At 30.8% G+C, this 19,895-nt stretch overlaps 1 protein-coding gene and 1 long non-coding RNA gene across 3 annotated transcripts; one reads left to right on the top strand and one right to left on the bottom strand.

Annotated features, from left to right (window-relative positions):
* Positions 1-6,647: 6,647 nt before the first annotated feature.
* LOC112736470 (P-loop NTPase domain-containing protein LPA1 homolog 1) lies at positions 6,648-10,966 on the top strand. The gene is made up of 8 exons (XM_025785944.3): positions 6,648-6,990; positions 7,128-7,276; positions 7,815-8,149; positions 8,415-8,496; positions 8,666-9,088; positions 9,193-9,939; positions 10,085-10,201; positions 10,332-10,966. Exons 2-8 carry the CDS (start codon positions 7,145-7,147, stop codon positions 10,734-10,736), a joined length of 2,241 nt encoding a protein of 746 aa, XP_025641729.1. The 5' UTR covers positions 6,648-6,990; positions 7,128-7,144; the 3' UTR covers positions 10,737-10,966.
* On the bottom strand, positions 9,193-19,381 carry LOC112736469 (uncharacterized). Of its 2 annotated transcripts, XR_011870156.1 has the most exons (4): positions 17,138-19,381; positions 15,852-15,949; positions 13,506-13,663; positions 9,193-9,928 (listed from the first exon to the last, which is right to left on the bottom strand). It is a non-coding gene; the product is annotated as an uncharacterized lncRNA (long non-coding RNA). The 2 variants fall into 2 exon arrangements; XR_003168761.3 differs by lacking the exon at positions 9,193-9,928 and having other exon boundaries at positions 13,284-13,663; positions 17,138-17,922.
* Between the last annotated feature and the right edge of the window lie 514 nt (positions 19,382-19,895).

The raw sequence follows: 19,895 nt of genomic DNA, 5'->3' as shown, positions 1-19,895 counted from the left end.
ACTTTTTGTGGTTTATGTTGGAGAAAATAGGATTTGATCCCCTTTGGATTATTTGGATTCTTGAATTAGTGACGACTGTTTCTTATTCTGTGATTGTGGAAGGACAACCCTATGATTTTTTCAAACCACAAAGAGGTCTCCTCCAAGGAGATACTCTTTCTCCCTATCTTTTTTTATTTTGTGCAGAAGGTCTCTCTTTCTTGCTACACAAGGCAGAACAAAACAGTCTCATTGAGGACATTCATATTAACAGGCATTGTCCTAAGGTCAATCATCTTCTATTTGCGGACGGCTCTATTCTTTTTTGTAAGGCTAATTCAACTGTTTGTGGAAAGAATAATTCTCCACATACAAGCGTTTTTTTATACAAGTCATTTATATTAACGCACTTCGAACCATACTGCACGTTTTCACTGCACCTTCTTCTTCTTCTTCTTGCTGTACGTTCTTCTTCCTCTTCCTCTTCTTCTTCTTCTTTTCTTTCGTTTCTTGCCTTCTTTTTCTCCTTCTTCATTTACGTGCTTTTCTCTCTGTTTTCTTTCTTCGTTATTCTCGATTTCCATTGTTTTTTGACATCAAGCTCTGAAATCGTTTTTGAAGAAGAAGAAGAAGCAGCAGAAGATGAGGAGGAGAAAGAGAAAGAGTTATGAATTATGCATAAGGTGTACTTCAACGAATTTTGGGTGTATTTCTTAAATCCTTTGGGTGTAGTTTTGTAATTCTTTGGGTGTATTTCTGTAATCTTTTGGGTGTATTTCTATAATCGTTTGGGTGAATTTCTGTAATCATTTGGGTGAATTTCTGTAATCGTTTGGGTGAATTTCTGTAATCGTTTTGGGTGTATTTCTGTAATCGTTTGGGTGTATTTCTGAAGTTCCATTATCTTCAAATTTGGCAAGAAACTCGTTTTCATGGAGGAAGAAGAAGAAGAGTCGTTCATAATGCATGGTGAGTAGTGCGCTTTTGAAACAGGAAGTGGTTGAATAACGTGCATTTATTTACTCTTGAATGTGGGAGTGTAATGCGTGTGTTTTGTTGGAATTGTGCCAACTTGTAAGACTTGTAAGCCAAAAAGACTTGTATGTGTAGCAGCCCTCTTGTGAAAATATCCTTGATTTATTATCTACGAGTGCTTCAGCGGTAAGAAAGTTAATCTTGGCAAATTTACAATTTTTTTCAGTCATAACACTCCTCTTGACTCTCGTGCTTGTCTGACTGTCTCCTTAAACATTTCACACATAGGAGCTCAAGATAAATATCTTGGGCTGCCATCTGTTGTTAATAGATCAAAGAAAGTCACTTTTAACATGGTTAAGGAGAAGGTACATAAAAGAATTCAAGGTTGGAAGCGTAATCTATTGTCTACTGGGAAAAGATTAGTTTTATTAAAGACAATTGGGGAGGCCATCCCGATTTATACTCTCTCCTGCTTCAAATTACCAGACAGTCTAATCTCTGATATTCACTCCTTACTGACTCAGTTCTGGTGGGGTCAAAAAAGAAATGAAAGGCGACTGACCTGGATCAGCTGGGACACTATGACCCGCCCAAAAAAGGAAGGAGGTCTTGGTTTTAAAGACCTTAAAGCTCAAAACCTTGCTCTGTTAGAAAAATAGTATTGAAGAATAGCAACACATTCTAATTCTCTACTGGTCAGAATTTACAAAGGTAAATATTTCAGAAACAGAAATATTCTAAATGCAGAACCTGGAACACTCTCTTCTTGGGGATAGAGAAGTGTTTTGCAAGGTAGAAATGTGGTGGAGAAGGGACTTAGCCGGAGAATAGATAACGGTATAAACATTCGTACGTTTGATGACCTATGGCTGCCTCCCCCATATCCATTCACTGTGCCAATAAATGTTCAACACTCGGCCATTGTTGCTCCCAGAGTAAAAGACCTGATTATTGAAGAAAGAATTTAGAATCAACCGTTAATTATAGAGATCTTTTCAAGTGATATTTTAACTAGAATTCTATCTTTGAAAATTGAAGGTGGAGATGACACACTCCAATGGACACTGAACAAACAAAAGAAGTATGATACAATATTAGGCTATAGAGTGACATACCTATTCTTACACCCTCCGCTTGAACTATGTTCAACCCATATGCAGTAAAAAGCCCCCTGTATCAACCTTTGGAAGATGAAGCTCCCTCACAAAATTAAACTGTTTATTTGGAAGTGTCTCCATGGTCGGCTTCCGGTTCTAGCCCAGATTTACCGGAGATTTCCTGCAACACCGGCACTGTGTCTCCGTTGCCAAGAAGAGGACGAAACAATCCCTTACCGTCTTATGCAATGTCCACCTATAAGAGATGCTTGGTCCAATAGTTCTCTGAGTTTATGCCTCCCCACCCATTCAATTACTGAATTTTGGTCTTGGTGGAACACCACGACGGAGCAGTTTGTTCAATGGGTGGTGACAATCGGAACCAACAATTGTTTGCTATTCTATGTTGAGATTGTTGGAAAGTTAGGAATATCTTTGTCTTTGAAGAAACCAACACTGTCCCAACTTCTATTCTCGATGCTTCTAGTTCGAGAGATTCAACATCTCTATGTAACTTCTCATTGAGTTAGTTCACAAGTCCTATTCTCTGAAAAAAAAATCTACTTTCACTTTTTACAATTTTTTTTTTCTATTTTTCACTATTAGATTTCTTTCTAAGTGTAGTTTATTTAAGAGATCCCCATCATTTATTATTTTTATCCTGACATAGATTCTGTATTTCATTTATCAAATTTAATAAAATATATTTTTATCTTTTAAAAAAAAATAATAAGAACTCTTTTCCAACGGATGTAACATCCTTATTTTTAATATCTTTGTTTTAATTCTCTTTTTAACATTTTAAAATATTTTGCGAGTAATTCCATTTTTTTACCTTCAAACCAATAACTTTTGTGATCCATTTCTCATGAAATTTTCGCTATTTTTCATTGGGTTTAGTCCTAAGAATAGACATATATCTTAATAAGGTTTATTAATTAAAAAAGATTTATAAAGAATATTAATTTTAAAACTTCTAGACACATATTAACCAAACTTATTTATTTCACACATTTAAAAGAATTCTTATGTTTACTACTCTGGTCTTTAATATAATATTGGATATAAATCCAAATCCTAGAAGATATTCTCTCCCACAAACCAAAACACTTGTGATAATCTCTCACAGAAGAAGCAAAAAAAAAAAAAAAAAAACAAAAACAGTTTGCATATGTTTTATTTTTTATTTGTTTTATATTATTTTTTATTTTTGAGATTTATTATAGATCGAATTTTAAATTTTTTTTATATAAAATTATGATATTATATTATAAAATAATAATATTAAAAAGACTAAAAAAATAAAAATAATTGAAAATCTTTTTTTTGATAATTAAAAATAACTAAAATTTATCTTATTTAATATTTATTCATATTCTGACTCAAAATATAAATTCAGGTCGTCTAAAAAAAAGTATCCTCAACCATTTACTCAACTTCTTTAAAAAGGTTTACTCAAATCTCTTTTATTATTTCTATCTCTTTTAAAAAAATAAATCTCAACAAACTCTTAAAAATAAAAAAACGGTTATCATTAATTAAAGATAGAACTATACTAAAAAAAATAATAATTATATTCTACTATAAATATATTAAGACTTTTCAAATATATTTACGTTGTAATCTATTAAACATTTGTCTAAATTAACACAATATACTAACATAGGAACAATTTGGACGCTGTTCCAAGAAGGAGTCGAGGTTTTACGCTAAAATCTAAATCAATGTTTTAGGTAACTCTCAAAACAATATTTATTAAAATTAATCTCAATAGAAAGAAATTGGATGAAAAGCTATATATTTTAATAATGATGAATCATAGTTAAGTTTCTTTAATGAAACCGCCAAGGTTTGGAAGAGTGATTATTAAAATGTGTGCCTAGTTTGTAGTATGCAACTCCACGTGTTGTTCTTTCTAAACCCTAAACAAATCAAAACACACGTGTTATCACCAAGACTTTCATCACTATTGCTCATGGAGGTTGCTACACCAAGTCACCAACACAATATACTAACTAATATTAACATTATTCTTAATTCACTTCCCCAATATGCCCACCATTTTTATTTTTAATTACCAAATCTACCACACTCAATTGCATTTTCATTTTCTATTTTTCATTATAAAATTATATTAAATATTTAATGTAATCAAATGAAAGTTTAATGTTTACAGACCCTACGCCCACGGTTTGCAGTCTGTTTCAAATAACTAATATTGTTTTTATAATTTTTTAGTCCTTCATTAATTATTAGTGCCATATATACTACTTATGTTTCTATGTTACATTCTTCCCTTTCTAGACAAAGCTTGAACTACACGTTAGTCGTAATATGAACGCAATTAATAATTAAGGGTAATAAAGTTTTATTTTTAACAACGGAATATGATGAATAACTTATCAGAAAAAAAATCAAAATAAAAAATTTCAGCAAAAAATATGAGTAAACAAATTTTAGTTTATTTAAGATTTAAAATTTAAAATTTAGATTTAAAATTTTGGTTTATTTATATTTTTAAAATTTTGTCAGTTTCATATTATATTATTTTATAATTTAAAGTTTATTTTATTAATATTTAAAAATTTAAATTAAATTAATAATAAATTTATAATACTAACATAAAAAAACAATTAATTAAGAATAAATTATCATTTGTATTAATAAAAGATACAGACGCTGACAAATGTACCCATATAAAAATAAGAGTACCCAGACGTTGATTACGTAATTAGTCCTTAGAGTACTTTTGGCACACAAAAATTATATTCCGTAGTTATAATTATCGTTTTATTTTTATATAAGTACATTCATTAACGTCTATATCTTTTATGGATACAAATAATAATTTATTCATTAATTAATCAGAACATTCATTTATTCTAGGTGCATGCAAGAATTTCTTTGAATGACATGCATGTACTATATATATTCATCTAGAATTGGTTGTAGAAGTCATCATTAGATGCTATATATATGACCGCTATTGCATTGGTGTAGTGTTTCTTCATCAGTGCTCTAAGATCAAATATATAAGGTACGTATTTAATTTTATTATTTTAAGATAAGAATGAAAATAATAAAATATATAAACATTAAAGTAATAGAAAACTTACTTCTTTTTTATTTTTAGAAAAAAAAAACTTATTTCAAGTGAAAAATATTTTGTGTTATATGTTTGTATACAATTTCATATATACTTTTTAGATTTTAATTTTAATGTATTGATAATTTAAAATATTTTATAGAATCGTACGATTATAATTATTTTTTTAGATAATTATTCACGTAATTAATATAAAAAATAGTTATATTTACTAATATAATATTATATAATTAAATACACGTATAAAATAATTTTATATTTATAGTACATTAAAATTAAATTTATATTTTTTATTCTAAAATATTTATCCAAGAATGATATGTAGGGTGGACTTCAAAGTCCACGCCCTAAAACAATAAAAAGTCATATTCATGTAATAGAAGGTGACAAATGAAGTAAACAACATAAGAACAAAGACAAATTAAGTAGCATAGACCTGCTTCCACATATATCACTATCTTCTTCGTTCAAAATCAAGCTCTTCTTTACATGAGACATCGATGACAATAATTAAGAATAAAAATTTATAATAACAACACCATTTCACACTGCAGGTTGTCTCCTTTATCCACCATGAATGCATTTTTGTTATTTGATTAATATGCTGTGTGGGGTTATAGTAGCTAGCAGGTAGGTATGATATTTACAAAATCGATGATGCAGTTATTGAAAATATCATATTATATTCAATACATTATTCCGGTGAATGAGATATTTAGTTTGTATTTTATGGATGAAAATTGTCATTCAACCAAACATATTAGATTTTGCACAAGCAGGATTATCCTAATAATGTTTTTGAAAAAAAAATTCTAAAACTTAAAATGTTTGATATATATATATAACTAAACGATAATCAATGGAATTAACTAGTATACAACAATTATCTTTAATTAATTAATATTAGTCAATTTTTCATATTATTTTTAAAATTTTAATTTTCTGAAAAATTTAAAATTTAGAGTTAAGATTTAAAATTTTGTTTAAAATTTAATTAACTGATATTAATTAAAATAAATTGACTTTTCAATTAAACTCTAAATGATAACAAGATTGAATTGGCTAGCTACTAATCTATCCATTTATTATTATTAATGGTTAAGATAAAGTTTAATTCATTGAATAAAGAGTGATAGATGGTTCTAACCAAAAAATAGAAAAGAGTGATAGATCATAGATTATGACACTGGCCCCTCACAATCCGGAAGGGTAATTTTTCAAGTTCTCTTTTTCGCTATTAAATTTCTTCCTTAATTTAAAAGGAAAAAAAAAAAGCAATTAATATAAAAGGAATAAAAGTATAATAAATTAATAATATTAAATTACAGAATCTGAATCTTTCCTTAACCCCTTTGATCCTCATTTAGGGCCCACGCTTTCTCCACAGCGTTCCAAAAATCGAAAAAAAAAAAAAAATATATATATATATATATATATATATATATATATATATATAAATAATAATACGCGGCAAATGAAAATTCCTTAAAAACGGAGGGCAAGTTCGTCATTTTAACGCACACGCTGAAAACCGTTTATTTTTTGGAGACAAGAAAGCGGTGCAAAAATGAAACGAACCAAAAACAAATCAAAAGAGAGAAGAGAAAGAATGAAGGAAGGAAGGTTGATGGATTAAGAAAGAACGAAGAAGAAGAAGAAGCGATTTACGTTTTCAAAACCTAAAACCACGACAACAACAATGGCGTGTAATTCCATCAGAAACAATTTAATTAAATTCAAATTGATCAATATATTCTCCTGATTCATTGTGCTTTGTTCCGTGATCATCCTGATTCGTTCCGAGTCGCATTGTTGCGGTTTAAGGTTTAGGTACCTCTACTTTTCATTGATTTCAATATCATCGCAATCGCATGAATACATTTGGCTTAGAATGGAAGTTATTATTTGTTTTTGCATGATAATGAATGAATGAAGGATGGTGAACGATAATTGTGTGTGCGTTCCAGGTGCAGGATAAGGAACGATGTGCGAAACTCCGAAGATATTGTACATAGTGGTGGTGGACGAGAAGGAGAAGGATTCGTTTCGATACACGCGCTCTGTTCTTCAGAGCACTCTTCAACTTATGGGATGCAAAGCTCGCCATGCCTTCAAGGTTTATTTTATTTGTATTGTTTTTAAATATTTGTTGTGAATTGGAATTTTGATTCTGCAAAATTATTTTGGTGATACTAGATTTTGAATAATTTAGTTTTAATTTCCTGAGAGCTGTGATTTGGTAACTTAACTGGTTGATCTGGATAATTTTGTTCGAGGCTCTGGGTTTGAGGTGCTTTGCTGGAAGTTTTGGTTGAAATTATGAGGTTTTCGAGTATTTTTAGTAGTGTTGTTATTTGTTAGGTATAGGCCTGTAGTGAAGCTTTTGCAATTTGACGTGTTTGTTCTTTTGCTTTGTCGTTTTATTTTTTAAGCTTCTTTTAAGTCTTCGGTTGTTGTGTTTGGTCTTTGTTTTTGTATATATAAATTAATAAGAGTTTCGTATGCACACAGAAAACTATGTATTGTGAGTCAATTGCTTCATATCAAACAAACCTTTGATTTTGAGTAACAAATCGTAATTAACATGGCCTGCTCTGGGATATTTTCCCTACTACAAATTATTCTGATTATCTTTTTTATTTTCCTCTTAACAGATCAGCAAAAGAGTATTTGAAGTCACAAAGGGGGAGAGTACCACTGGTACCCCACAGCCTGAAGCTGTAACGCTGTCAGGTTCATACACACCAAGTGAAAATTTTGTGAATAAAGATGGTAAGAATGCTGGTTTTTGCTTGGCTAAAACAGACTTAGGAGACCGGTTATGTCGTCTGGCGAAAGAAAAAAATAACAGTGTACCATTTGAGTCGTACAAAAGGCGCACAACAGCATTTGTTCAGAGAGAAACATTTTTAGATATGGTTTGTGATGCTATGTCTGAGTACAAGTATCTCGGTCCCAATCAGAGAGCAGATTTGGTGCTAGCCTGCAGGTATGCCATTGTTTTCATACCTTGTTGGGGCCTGTGTTGATTTACAATGCAGACAATTAGAGATGATTTTTCATGGTCAAGATTTTTACAATACCACTAACCATATAGCACATCTTCAGAGACTGAAGTGTTTATGATTCTATTCAATGGCAATAAAATTTTATGGACTCATTTCCAATTTTCTTTTTGTAGTTTGTTTGGAAGAAATAAGCATATTGATATATGTAACACTAAAATTGCATATATCTTCTATTTTTGGTTATAGGATGCGAGAAAGGAAGGAGTCTGTGACAGTGCTGTTGTGTGGCACTAGTGGCTGTGGCAAATCCACATTGTCTTCACTGCTGGTAATTTATCTTCATCTTACAAGAAGTGTATCTCTTGCAAATCCAATTATGTAATCCTAGTTTGTAGTAATTGTTGGGTAGGAAATATTTTGGCTTGCCATTGAAAGATGAACAGCTAAGAGCTATTTATACCTCAGTCAAATATTTTGGGTACCATTTATAACTGCAGGGTGGCAGATTGGGCCTCACCACAGTGGTATCAACCGATTCTATCAGGCACATGATGAGGAGTTTTGCTGATGAGAAGGAGAACCCCTTGTTATGGGCTTCTACTTACCATGCCGGCGAGTGTTTGGATCCAGTTTCTGTTGCAGAAGCCAAGGCCAAAAAGAAAGCTAAAAAGCTAGCAGGCGTGGCACGTTCTCTTCCCAAGGATGTAGCAAACGAGGGTGGTCATAGGAAATGCGATTCAGGGACATTGGAGATAGGCTCTAACATTACTGAACTGCCAAATCCAAAGCAAATGGCTGTTGAAGGATTTAAGGCACAGAGCGAGATGGTGATTGACAGTCTTGATAGGCTAATCACTGCCTGGGAAGAACGGAAGGAGTCTGTTGTTGTAGAGGGTGTTCATTTGAGCCTAAACTTTGTTGTAAGTCATTATTGTTTTCTTTAATATTTCTTTATGGAATTCAAGAAGTACTTCTATATTTTTCTGATTGCCTGGAAATAATAATAACTTTAATACTCATGCAGATGGGGCTTATGAAGAAACATCCTTCAATCATACCGTTCATGATATACATTTCAAACGAGGAAAAGCACCTGGAAAGATTTGCTGTACGTGCGAAGTATATGACACTTGACCCAGCTAAAAACAAGTATGTAAAGTATATTCGAAATATTAGGACAATTCAGGATTATCTCTGTAAGCGTGCTGAGAAGCATTTAGTTCCCAAAATAAACAATACAAATGTTGACAAGAGTGTAGCAGCCATCCATGCAACTGTCTTCAGCTGTCTTCGGAGGCGTGGAGCAGGGGATCAACTGTATGATCCCATTAGAAATACTGTAACGGTTGTTGATGAGGAGTATAGACATCAATGTGCAGCAAATACTTTAAGCTCGAAAGGAATGTTCCGGTTGATCCAGAGGAAAGGTTCTTCAAGGAGTCTGATGGCACTTGTTAATACCGATGGATCTGTTGCGAAAGCTTGGCCTGTTAATCGCGTTGACTCTAATGGGAAGCCTATTTGGGGCCTTGGACCAGATAATGGAATCGGAAGTCCAATGTATGGTCCCTTGCGGATTGGTAAGGCAGAACCGATAAATCTTCAGTTTGGTTTTTATGGGATCAGTGCTTGGCCCAGTGATGGTGGTACTAGTCGAGCTGGAAGTGTTGATGAGTCGAGGGCTGATGATTCTGGTAGTAGATATGATTCTGGTAGTAGATATTTATCCTCTTGCTGTAGCTCACCGACCTCGGAAGGTCCTGCGAAAGAGGTAAATTTGAACAACTCTTTTTAATTTATCTTCTTGTTCAGTGCAAAAAATTAAAGGCTCGTTATTGTTGGTGACGAAAAAGTTGGAGTATAAACTAAAGACGTTAATCTTTTTGTTGCCCCTTTTTTCATTCTGTATTTTATAGCTCAAGGAAGATTTCTCGGTGCATGGTAGTGATGAAGAGTTAGACGACGATGATCAGCTAGAGGTAGGTAGTGATGATGATTTAAGTGATGATGGTCACAAAGACGTCCATGACGAGGTAAAGTTAAAGTCTCCATATTAGTTTAAATGATACACCAATATGAACTGATTGTGTGCGTGCACGTGCATGTGTATATACTATCAATTCTTCCTAGAGAGGAATTTTAGGCCTTTCCATTGCTGTGCAGGAAGGGTCAGTTGATGAGGAATCTACAAAGTCAGATGAGGAGTACGATGATCTTGCAATGCAAGATCAAGATTATGGGTATGTGTGGCAGGATGACGAGGAGGAGTTGAAGGATAAGCTTGCCGCGGTTGCAGCGGAGTTAGAAACAAAAATGCAACCGAATAATCATAATCGGAACATGGATGTATTCCATAGAACTAGAAGTGAGCCAATCCCTGTGCCAGGTCCAGGTCCAGGTCCAGACCATCGTTCTTACTCTTCCTTTCTCGTGGAAAAGAAGAGTGAAAGGAAAATAACGCCGAGGGGCAAAGCCAAAATGAGAAAACGCTCTCTTAGTATTCCTGCATTTGGCAAGCATAGTTCAGCAATCAATGATCCTATCCTTTCTGGTGCTCCCCAAAGGTAGTAATACGATCCGTTTCTCTTTTTTGTATTTTATTCATGTCTTAAATGTACCTTAATTTGTAACTATGCGCCCCCCCCCCCCCCCCCCCCCCCAAAACAAAAAAAAAATGTACAGCTTCCAAAACTTCCATCCTTTACTAGTTGTTTCATTACTTCGCCAGATTTTGAGGGATTATATATAATATAGTTGAAAAATAAGCAAACATGCCAGAATGGCTGGTTCCTTTTATTTATTCTTTTTCCTTTCTAACCTTTAATTGGCCAACTATGTAAATGTATGCATCGTATAGAATTTGCAAATAAAAAAATGTCTGCTATCATAACGTTAAGACTATGCAAGGGTATTTTCCCCTAGTGTTCTAGAGGAGTGTTAGGGTCCAGTAAGGAAAAGTCTAGGGGACCAGCAACTTTTGTGTTTTCTGGCCAGCACTTAATCATCAAAACAAAAGTGAGTGATCTCCCACCATTAGATGTAATCTCACACTATTAAAAACATTATTGATGGTCAATTGATGGTTACAAAACACCAAAATTGCTGGTCCCCTAGCATTTCTCGTCCAGTAACTTGTGATTTGTAGTCATCAAGTAACCATCAATAATGTTTTTAATGGTGTAGGATTAATTAATTTTTTTTATTAGTTACATGTTGGTAAGAATTTAATAAAATTGTTGGTAAGAATTTAATAAAATTACTGGTCCATACTTTTTCTCCTACTGCTCTAATGACTTTAGACAGCAGTGATTAGGAAAAAATTCACACACTAGAATTTTAGACCATGTTTATTTATATTTTTGGTCAAGAGACAATTTTGTTTTTTCTTTACAATTTGAGACCATTAATCATTGGCAAATAAAGGTTTTGGACCTTATTGGGCCTTGAAATAAATTATTTTTATAGCCGACACTTGTCAAAGTTAACCAAAAATGATGTATCTTTGAAGAGATTTTTTTTCTCATCAGGGTTATTTGTGGATTTTCATATTTAAAAGATATCTATTGATCTATCTATAAATTTTGTTTTTTGTAGGAATAGATAGTTTTATGGCTATTATGGGATTTGTCAGAGCGATAGGTACTCTTAATTAGACGTCTTGAAAGGAGATTGTTACCTTTTCTTTTTTCTATCATCCATTGGATTGAGTGAGTCAATTTTTAAGAGAACCTAAATATATTGACCCAGTGAAAAACAAGAATAATAATAATAACAATAATACCAACAAATCAGCTAGAATTATTTTTCTTATTTAATCTTGTAAAGTCGCATGTTGCTAAATTTGGCATAAGTAGCTTTTTCCCTCCATTTTGTAGAAGTGACCGAAGTCCTCTTTAATTATTCAACTATCAAACCATCACATTATATTCGAAAAAGTTCGTGGAAGCTAGCTAGATTTGTACAAAAGACTGAGTCTGAAATCTTAGTAAAAATCTCAAATCTGGCAAAAATACTGGAAAATTTGCAGGTTGTATATAGTTCGTACAATCACATATAGCAATTAGCAAATATCTTTCCATAAGAAGGTTACACTGTTATAGAACCATCTTAATTCTTAACACCAAACTAAGCCCCTGCCATTATTCTTACCAAATAATAATTTAATTGTTAATGTTTTACACTCAATATTCGCATTTGTAAAAATGGTCAAGGCATTATATGCATAATTAAGTTAAATAAATTCATTGGTATAGTATTACATTAACCTCTCTAACTATATGCATAATTATTACCACATCCTAGTACTGAAAAAAATGCATTAATTTAGTAGAGTAAAAGAATAAGGGTGTTTAGGGATATTGATAATCTAATTACCTGACTAAAACCAACTTAACTTGATTATATTAATTTTGTATTGACGAGTATTAATCAGGTGCAATCGAGTCGGATTCGATTTAACCTGATCTTTATTGGTTCTAACCTTCTAAGGTCAAGATATCTGAACCAACTCGATTATCAGATTAGACTTATATTAATTAAAAAAAATAGTATATATATAATTTTATTCTTTTCTAACTCAAATTATGATATTTATTTCTAACTCAAAATTTGAACCAATTAAAATTTAATCGATTTGATTCTCAATTTTTTTTTTAATTCGAACTAACCCCATCTGTTAACAACCCTAAAAAGTATAAAATGTAGAAGATGGGTTTGTTATAAATTTGAAGGAACAGAAAAGGGTTGGATATTGGTGTACAGGGAGATCTAAGGTATGGGACCCTAACACAGTCCTTGAGTTGCATGTCTGCCATATGTACACCAAATATAATGGCACACTTTGGGTCCATATAACGTACCATACGAGGGGACCTCAAAACCCTACATTTTTTAATTATTTCCTTTAGTTTATATAGTAAGCTCACATATTTGTTGTTTAGTTTTCAAAAAATTCAAACATTTTAAATTGATTTTAAACATATACAATAAGAAATTAAATAAGTTTTTTTACTAATTAAATAATATTAAAATATTAAGAATCTGATTTACAATTATATTGCCCATAGATTAATTTATGATATTTAAACAAAAACCAAATAGACAAAAAATGCTTAATTTCTCAAAGAAGGTAACATTTTAGCTATTAACTCATATTTATCACTTAGCAGTTAGCATAATGAATAATTTGAAGTCTTATTAAAAGCTTTTCATACATAAAGCAATAATCAAAATTAAAACTAAAATGATTATGTGAATGGAGAACTAATTTTGGTTGTTCAAATAATTTAAAAAAAAAAAAAGATAAAAAAGGTAGAAACAAAAGCAGCAGAGAAGTACCAATGTGGCCTCCACATGTCACATGAGCTTAACAGCCATCAGCATCATCTTACTCATATTCCTGCCCTATTTTCTGCATTGCAGCCACTCATACTTATTTTGTCTTGAATCATTTCCAGCTATGACTTCTCCCTCATTGATCTGTGTTGGATCTTTTCCTTCAATTTTAAAATATTGTATCACACATTATTTGGATGTCAACTATCATCAATGTTTAGTACTACTTTTAGACAAATGGGTGGTTTAATTTTAACAGTTTTAATTATCTTATTTTGGTCAAATTATGGTAACATTAATTAGTCAAATAACTCTAAAAATTGTATGTGATGACTTCAATGTAAGAGCACTAGAGTAATTTTCATGAAAATGGTATCATTATTGTTGACTAAAATAAGGCACAATATTAACATCTTGTAAGGAAAACTATATATTTTATGGGAAATATTTGGTAACAAAAGAAAAACAATCATAACTTGCCTTATTTAGTATTCATTAATTGTTGCGATAATTAATTAATATTAAATAAGGCAAATTTATTTGACAGTGATGAGTGATGAACAATTGAACACGGTGCAAATCAAGTATGAGTAACGACTAACAATGAATTTTTATAGTCATCTTTAATTTTACTTTTTATTTATCTTTTTTTTTATAATAAAAATTGAAGTTTAGATCTTCTGTTCATAACAATAATTCTGATATTATGTGATCATGAAATCACTAATTTTAAAATCTTAAACCGGTAAGAAGAGACACATGAATTGTTGTATTTAATAAATAAAAAAATTACTACTATTTATTTATTATCTTTTAGAAAAACGATAGTCATTCTTTACCGTATGTTCCAGAATAATTAATCCAGAAATCTCTTTAACACAAAGGATACTAGACATACAGTGTGTGCTGATAGTAGTGATTTTAAATAAAATTATAATAATTTCTTCAATACTAAATCTAATCAGCCAGTCACAATTTCAGTGATGATCACCAATTCACTTTTCCTAATTCCCTTCATCTTTGAAAGAAGCAAAATTTGGCAAAAATGTATTATTGTATTCAGTATCTATTTCCATATCTAGGAGTGGTTAGCATACATCAAATATAGTACATGGTAGCATGTGTAGTGTTGTACTATATAGGAGTATCTATTTTCTTTTCTCTCGTGCATAAAATGTGTATCTGAGTGCCTCATAACATGACATGTGGGAATCTCATCACAACAGTTTTTGTACGGAATGATGGAATCATATACATAAAATTAAATTTTAGTCAAAATATCATCAATAATGTAGAGTGTGTTTTTGTATTAATTTGATGCTATACACCTTTTTTTTCATAATATCTTCTAATCTGAAAGATTAAAGACTAATTCATTACGAATTTAAACTTCATTTAAAGATTTATCAGTCAATAAATTACTGTATGAACAAAACGAGATTCGAACTGTTAATACTTAATTAAGAACTAATAAACTAACTATTAGATCAACTTAAGTTGGTTTGATGCTATACTACTTTGAAACAATGGATTCATCATGATTTAGTTTAGACTTTAGATTAGACATACACACTGAGAAGGGAATCCTCTTCTTGCTTGCTAAAGAGAAGAAATAACCAGACATTGGATGATGGAACCAATATTGTATATAGTACATATGGTAGCATGTGATTATGTCCATTTTCACCTAAAAGGTAAAAAAAGCCCATAATTTTTATATTGTTTTCCTATGATGAATGGTTCTTACACCCCATCCTTCTATCTAAATTTTATTGCATAATAAGTCTATAAATATACACAGTAAACTTAGAAGCAAGACAGGCTCATTCAAGTCCTTTGGTTTAAAAAACATCAATCTTAGAATAATTTAAAATATAGAATAAATGACCATTTGTACCCATGAAAGATGAAAACGCTGACATATGTACCCACACTAAATCGAAACTAAACTTGTACCCACGCAAGATGCCCTCCGTGTGACAAAAGTACCCTGTCTTTGGAGGGTTGGAGCGCCACGTAGGGTACTTTTGTCACACGAAGGGCATCTTGCATGGGTACAAGTTTAATTTCGATCTAGTGTGGGTACATATGTCAATGTTTTCAATTTTTATGGATACAAATGATCATTTATTCTTAAAATATATTTATGAGTATGTCTTCCTATCACTGTCTTTTCTTCTTAATAATATATATATAAAAATTAAAATAATTACTATTGCATAATAAATTTCCTTAATAGACTTTCTTTTATTAAGTATGTAACTAAATAAAAATTGAATTTCAAAGAGGAAAACTCATAGTAATTATAGTAGTGTATATAATATGTAATCAATGACTATGAGCACTCACAAGGTTTGGTGATAGAAACTGGCCTCCTGAAATTAGAAGAGATTATATCTTTAAGACTTAGTTGGTTACTCCCCAACATGAAGCATGTATATCTACCTCTGTCATTTTCATTCAATAGATCAATCAATATAATATAAAATAAGGTGAAAATTCAGGTGTAGTCGACTTCACGTAAAGTTGATAGCTGAGAGTCGTTAAATGAAAATTTAGTCAAATCAGTGAAATTATTTAACAATTCTCAATGATCAATTTTACGTGAAGTCGACTGCACCTAAGTTTCTATTATATATATAATAATACCTACACTCAAAGATAAAAGATTAGAGGTTAGAAATAAATTTCATCATCATTTGAGATACATTACCCAATCAATGTATGTGTTATGATAATTTATTTCCACCTAATCACATTTCGGATAAAAACTAATTAAGCTTAATTAATTAGTTGTAAGTTATAAGATTATTATGTTAAAGAAAATAATGCAATCAAGAGGGCAACTTATTGACTAAGAATAAATAAGTAAAAGTAAGAGAACAAATTGCATTTATATTAGGTGGAAATTCAGGTGCAGTCAACTTTACGTGAAGTTTATAATTGAGAGTCGTTAGATGATTTAACTGATTTGACTAAAATTTTCATCTAACGACTCTCAACTATCAACTTCACGTGAAGTGGATTGCAGTTGAGTTTTCACCTTATATTATATCCAAAGTGATGAAGTTTCTAAGAGTTATATAAGGGGGAAAAAAGATGGTAGGGATGAAGTGGGTGTGAAATAATAATGATGATAATAAAGAAGAGTGGGCCAAAAGGGTTATATTTGGTTCTGATTCTGGGTACACACAGGATGAGATCAGAAGAAGAGTGTAACGGGAAGCAGCATTTGCAAGAATATGAGTGAAACCAACCAAGTGTTGGACAGTGATGGGTGCACACAGATTTCCATGCATACCATCATGAATCATCACTATCATCAATAATCATCATCCAACATTTTATTTTATTTATCTCTAATAATATTATTATTATTACAATTAAGACATACACTATTACCTGCTGGTAATTTTTGAGCCTCCAACCTCTCACATTGATCCATCATTAAAAATATTCTTAAAATTTAATTTCATTTTAATTTTGTTCATAATATTTTTTTATTTATGACATTTTTTATTTTGGCCTGAACGTTTTAGATAGAATTAATGTTTAAAAATAATTTTGACACAAATCGAAAATATTATAAATAAAATTAAACATTACAAATATTAATGACAAAAATCATAATTTACCTTATCATATAAAAAATAGTAAGTTACTACTGCCAAATCCCCTTGATCATGGAACTCATCACACAATGTCATTGATTTTGCATAATCCAAGTTCCCAAGCCAACCCAGCTTCAATTTTCAATGATTTTTGCTTAATTTCATTGCTACATCATATGCAAACCCTCGCAATAATCCACATATACAAACATTAATATATATAGTACATGTGCAGTACTTAACACTATATGTATACTATTAAATTATTAATTTGTACATATATGTTATACTAAGCAATATAATCAACAAGCATGTAAATATATATTAGATTTTTAAGTTTTAGTTAAAGGTAATTAATAACTATGTTAAAATTTAGAAGAAAGAATTTTGTCATCACTCAAATAGTCTTGTATGTAATACTAAGCTCACTACCAAAAGAATAAGAAAATGTGATATATATAATTGGAATAGATGTTTAAATAATTATTAATCATAATTAAATTTATATGTTGTTTGGAATAACAAGTACAGATCTACCTGTGACTTATGATGAGTACTGGAATTATCCATTCACATTCACAATCACAAAGCTTTAATTTCTTCATCAACTCTTAGAAATTAGCAGTGAATTTTCAGGTGAAAAAATAAAATAAAATAAAATCATATAAGATAATTATAAAATTTAGTAGTATTACTACATATAGATATAGATATAGATATAGACATAAACATAAGTGAAAAGGGTTATGCTACGTGTACAACAAAATCAGCCACCAAAATTAACCACTAGTATAAAATATATGCTGGAATATAAATACACATTGAAAATAAATTAAATCATACATGTATTTATACATAAATACATTCGTAACTAATTTTAGTGGCTGAAATAACATTTCTCAAGTGAAAATTATATATCAAGAAACAACATGACCAAATGAGTACCCTAAACTAAAATCCATATGCTCCTTTCTCTCTCTAGATTTGTAGAATGGGATATATATTTATATAATGCATGATAATCTATATTTAGAAAGTTAAAAGACGCCATGGTAATATGGTATGCAATTTATGAATCCCTGAAATTTGTGTTGAAAAGGAACATTCATAGATCTGTGAAGTCAGCACATAAAGAAGACCTAACAACCACATCCCCCTTCCCCTCCCAAATAACCCTATTTTGACAACCTAGGACTGTCTGCAAAATGCAAAAACACCTAATTTATTAATGTCCCTATATATTCTAATATTATATACTTATCATCCTAAATAAATTAAAGAAAAAAATAATATTAGACATTTTGTACTAATCTTAGCTTTAATTTGTTTTATAATTTTTTACCTAGTCCAATCCAATTCAATTCAATTATATATACACATATTTGTATTGTTGAATTTCTAATAAAATATTGCAAGACCATACCCATATATAATTAATTATATATCCATTGTGAATGTGGCAATTAATTAAATAAAATAAAGAAAATTAAAAAAACCACCTGACAACAACAGAAAGTGAATAAAAGTGGAGGAAAAAAAGGGGGTCATCACCTTCACCAGTTGCTGAAACTCAATTCTTCTGCAGATTAGATCTCTCTCTCTTTTTTATATATATATATAATAATAATAATGGAGACAATTGTGAAGCTGGGAACCCTGTTTGTTGGGGTTAAAACAGTAACTTACTATTGAACTAACAGAGAGAGTAAATAGGAACAGCATTTTGAATGAAGAATTGAATTGAAGGCGTTTATTGCCGATGCAGCATCATCAAGATTCTCACTTCAAAAGAGAAAGTCCCACATACACAACCTTCTACATTTGCATGTGAATCTTGATGATGCTACATCCGCAAATAACGACTGTATATCTATCTATCTATCTATCTATTTATCTCCCTCTTCATGCATCAATAATAATAATATATAAAGTTCTATATAAATTAAAGGCACAAGTTGCACAGAAAATTGCCAATGAGTAATAGTTCAAATGGCATATTCTCCCTATATTCAATTAAGAAGTTGTGGGTTCGAGTCTCCTATCTTTAGTAAAAAAAAAAAAAGTTGCACAGAAAATTAAATTTTAAGGAGAGCAAATAGGGGTTTTATTTATGTGAATATTTGGCCACAGTTTTATTTGGTAAAATGGAATCTATATATCCAATTTTTTTTTAAGATAAAAAAAATATAAAGAAAGAAAATCGAACTTGTGCAGAAAAGACAAGAAAAAATTATATATATTCATCAGTAGAATCTGTAAAACTGAAGGGCAAGCTAGTTTAGCTTCAAAAAAAATCTACAAATAATGGTGATATTTTGTGGAAAAAAAGGAAGAAAAATAATGAAAAAAGATAGATAAGATTCAAATCTATCTATCTCTCCTTTATTAAGATTCAAAGAACACACTTCTGAAAAAATCATCATCACAACATCCAAGTGAAAAGTAGTTCACAAGTGAATCTAAGAATAATTATATAAGAATTAAACATAAATAATATATATTTATATTTATAAACATAGAAATTAAAACATAACAATTATTGTTTCTTACCAAAACATATATATATAAGTATAGATATAGCAAAACGAGTGAGATCTAACTAACCCTGAAGCAAAGGAGAGAAATAGTGAGAAAAGAAGAAGCTAAAGAGAGTTTTGGTTATGGAGTTGGAGTTGGAGAGTAACAGTAAGAAGAGGGTTGGGCACACATATATAGAGAGAGAGGAGACACTACTCGTTGCTTTATTGGTACATCTATTATTATTTCTTTTTCTTTATTCTCA

This window comes from Arachis hypogaea, chromosome 13, assembly GCF_003086295.3.
Source record: "Arachis hypogaea cultivar Tifrunner chromosome 13, arahy.Tifrunner.gnm2.J5K5, whole genome shotgun sequence".
Lineage (NCBI taxonomy): Eukaryota > Viridiplantae > Streptophyta > Magnoliopsida > Fabales > Fabaceae > Arachis > Arachis hypogaea.
The sequence above is the reverse complement of the archived record's forward strand: the minus strand, read 5'-3'. Positions and strand labels throughout refer to the sequence as shown.

Coding starts and splice junctions, on each gene's coding strand:
- LOC112736470 (XM_025785944.3), top strand. CDS start 7,145: ATGTGCGAAACTCCGAAGATATTGTACATAGTGGTGGTGGACGAGAAG. Junction 9,089..9,192: donor ATTTGAGCCTAAACTTTGTT/GTAAGTCATTAT, acceptor ATACTCATGCAG/ATGGGGCTTATGAAGAAACA. Junction 9,940..10,084: donor CGGAAGGTCCTGCGAAAGAG/GTAAATTTGAAC, acceptor TGTATTTTATAG/CTCAAGGAAGATTTCTCGGT.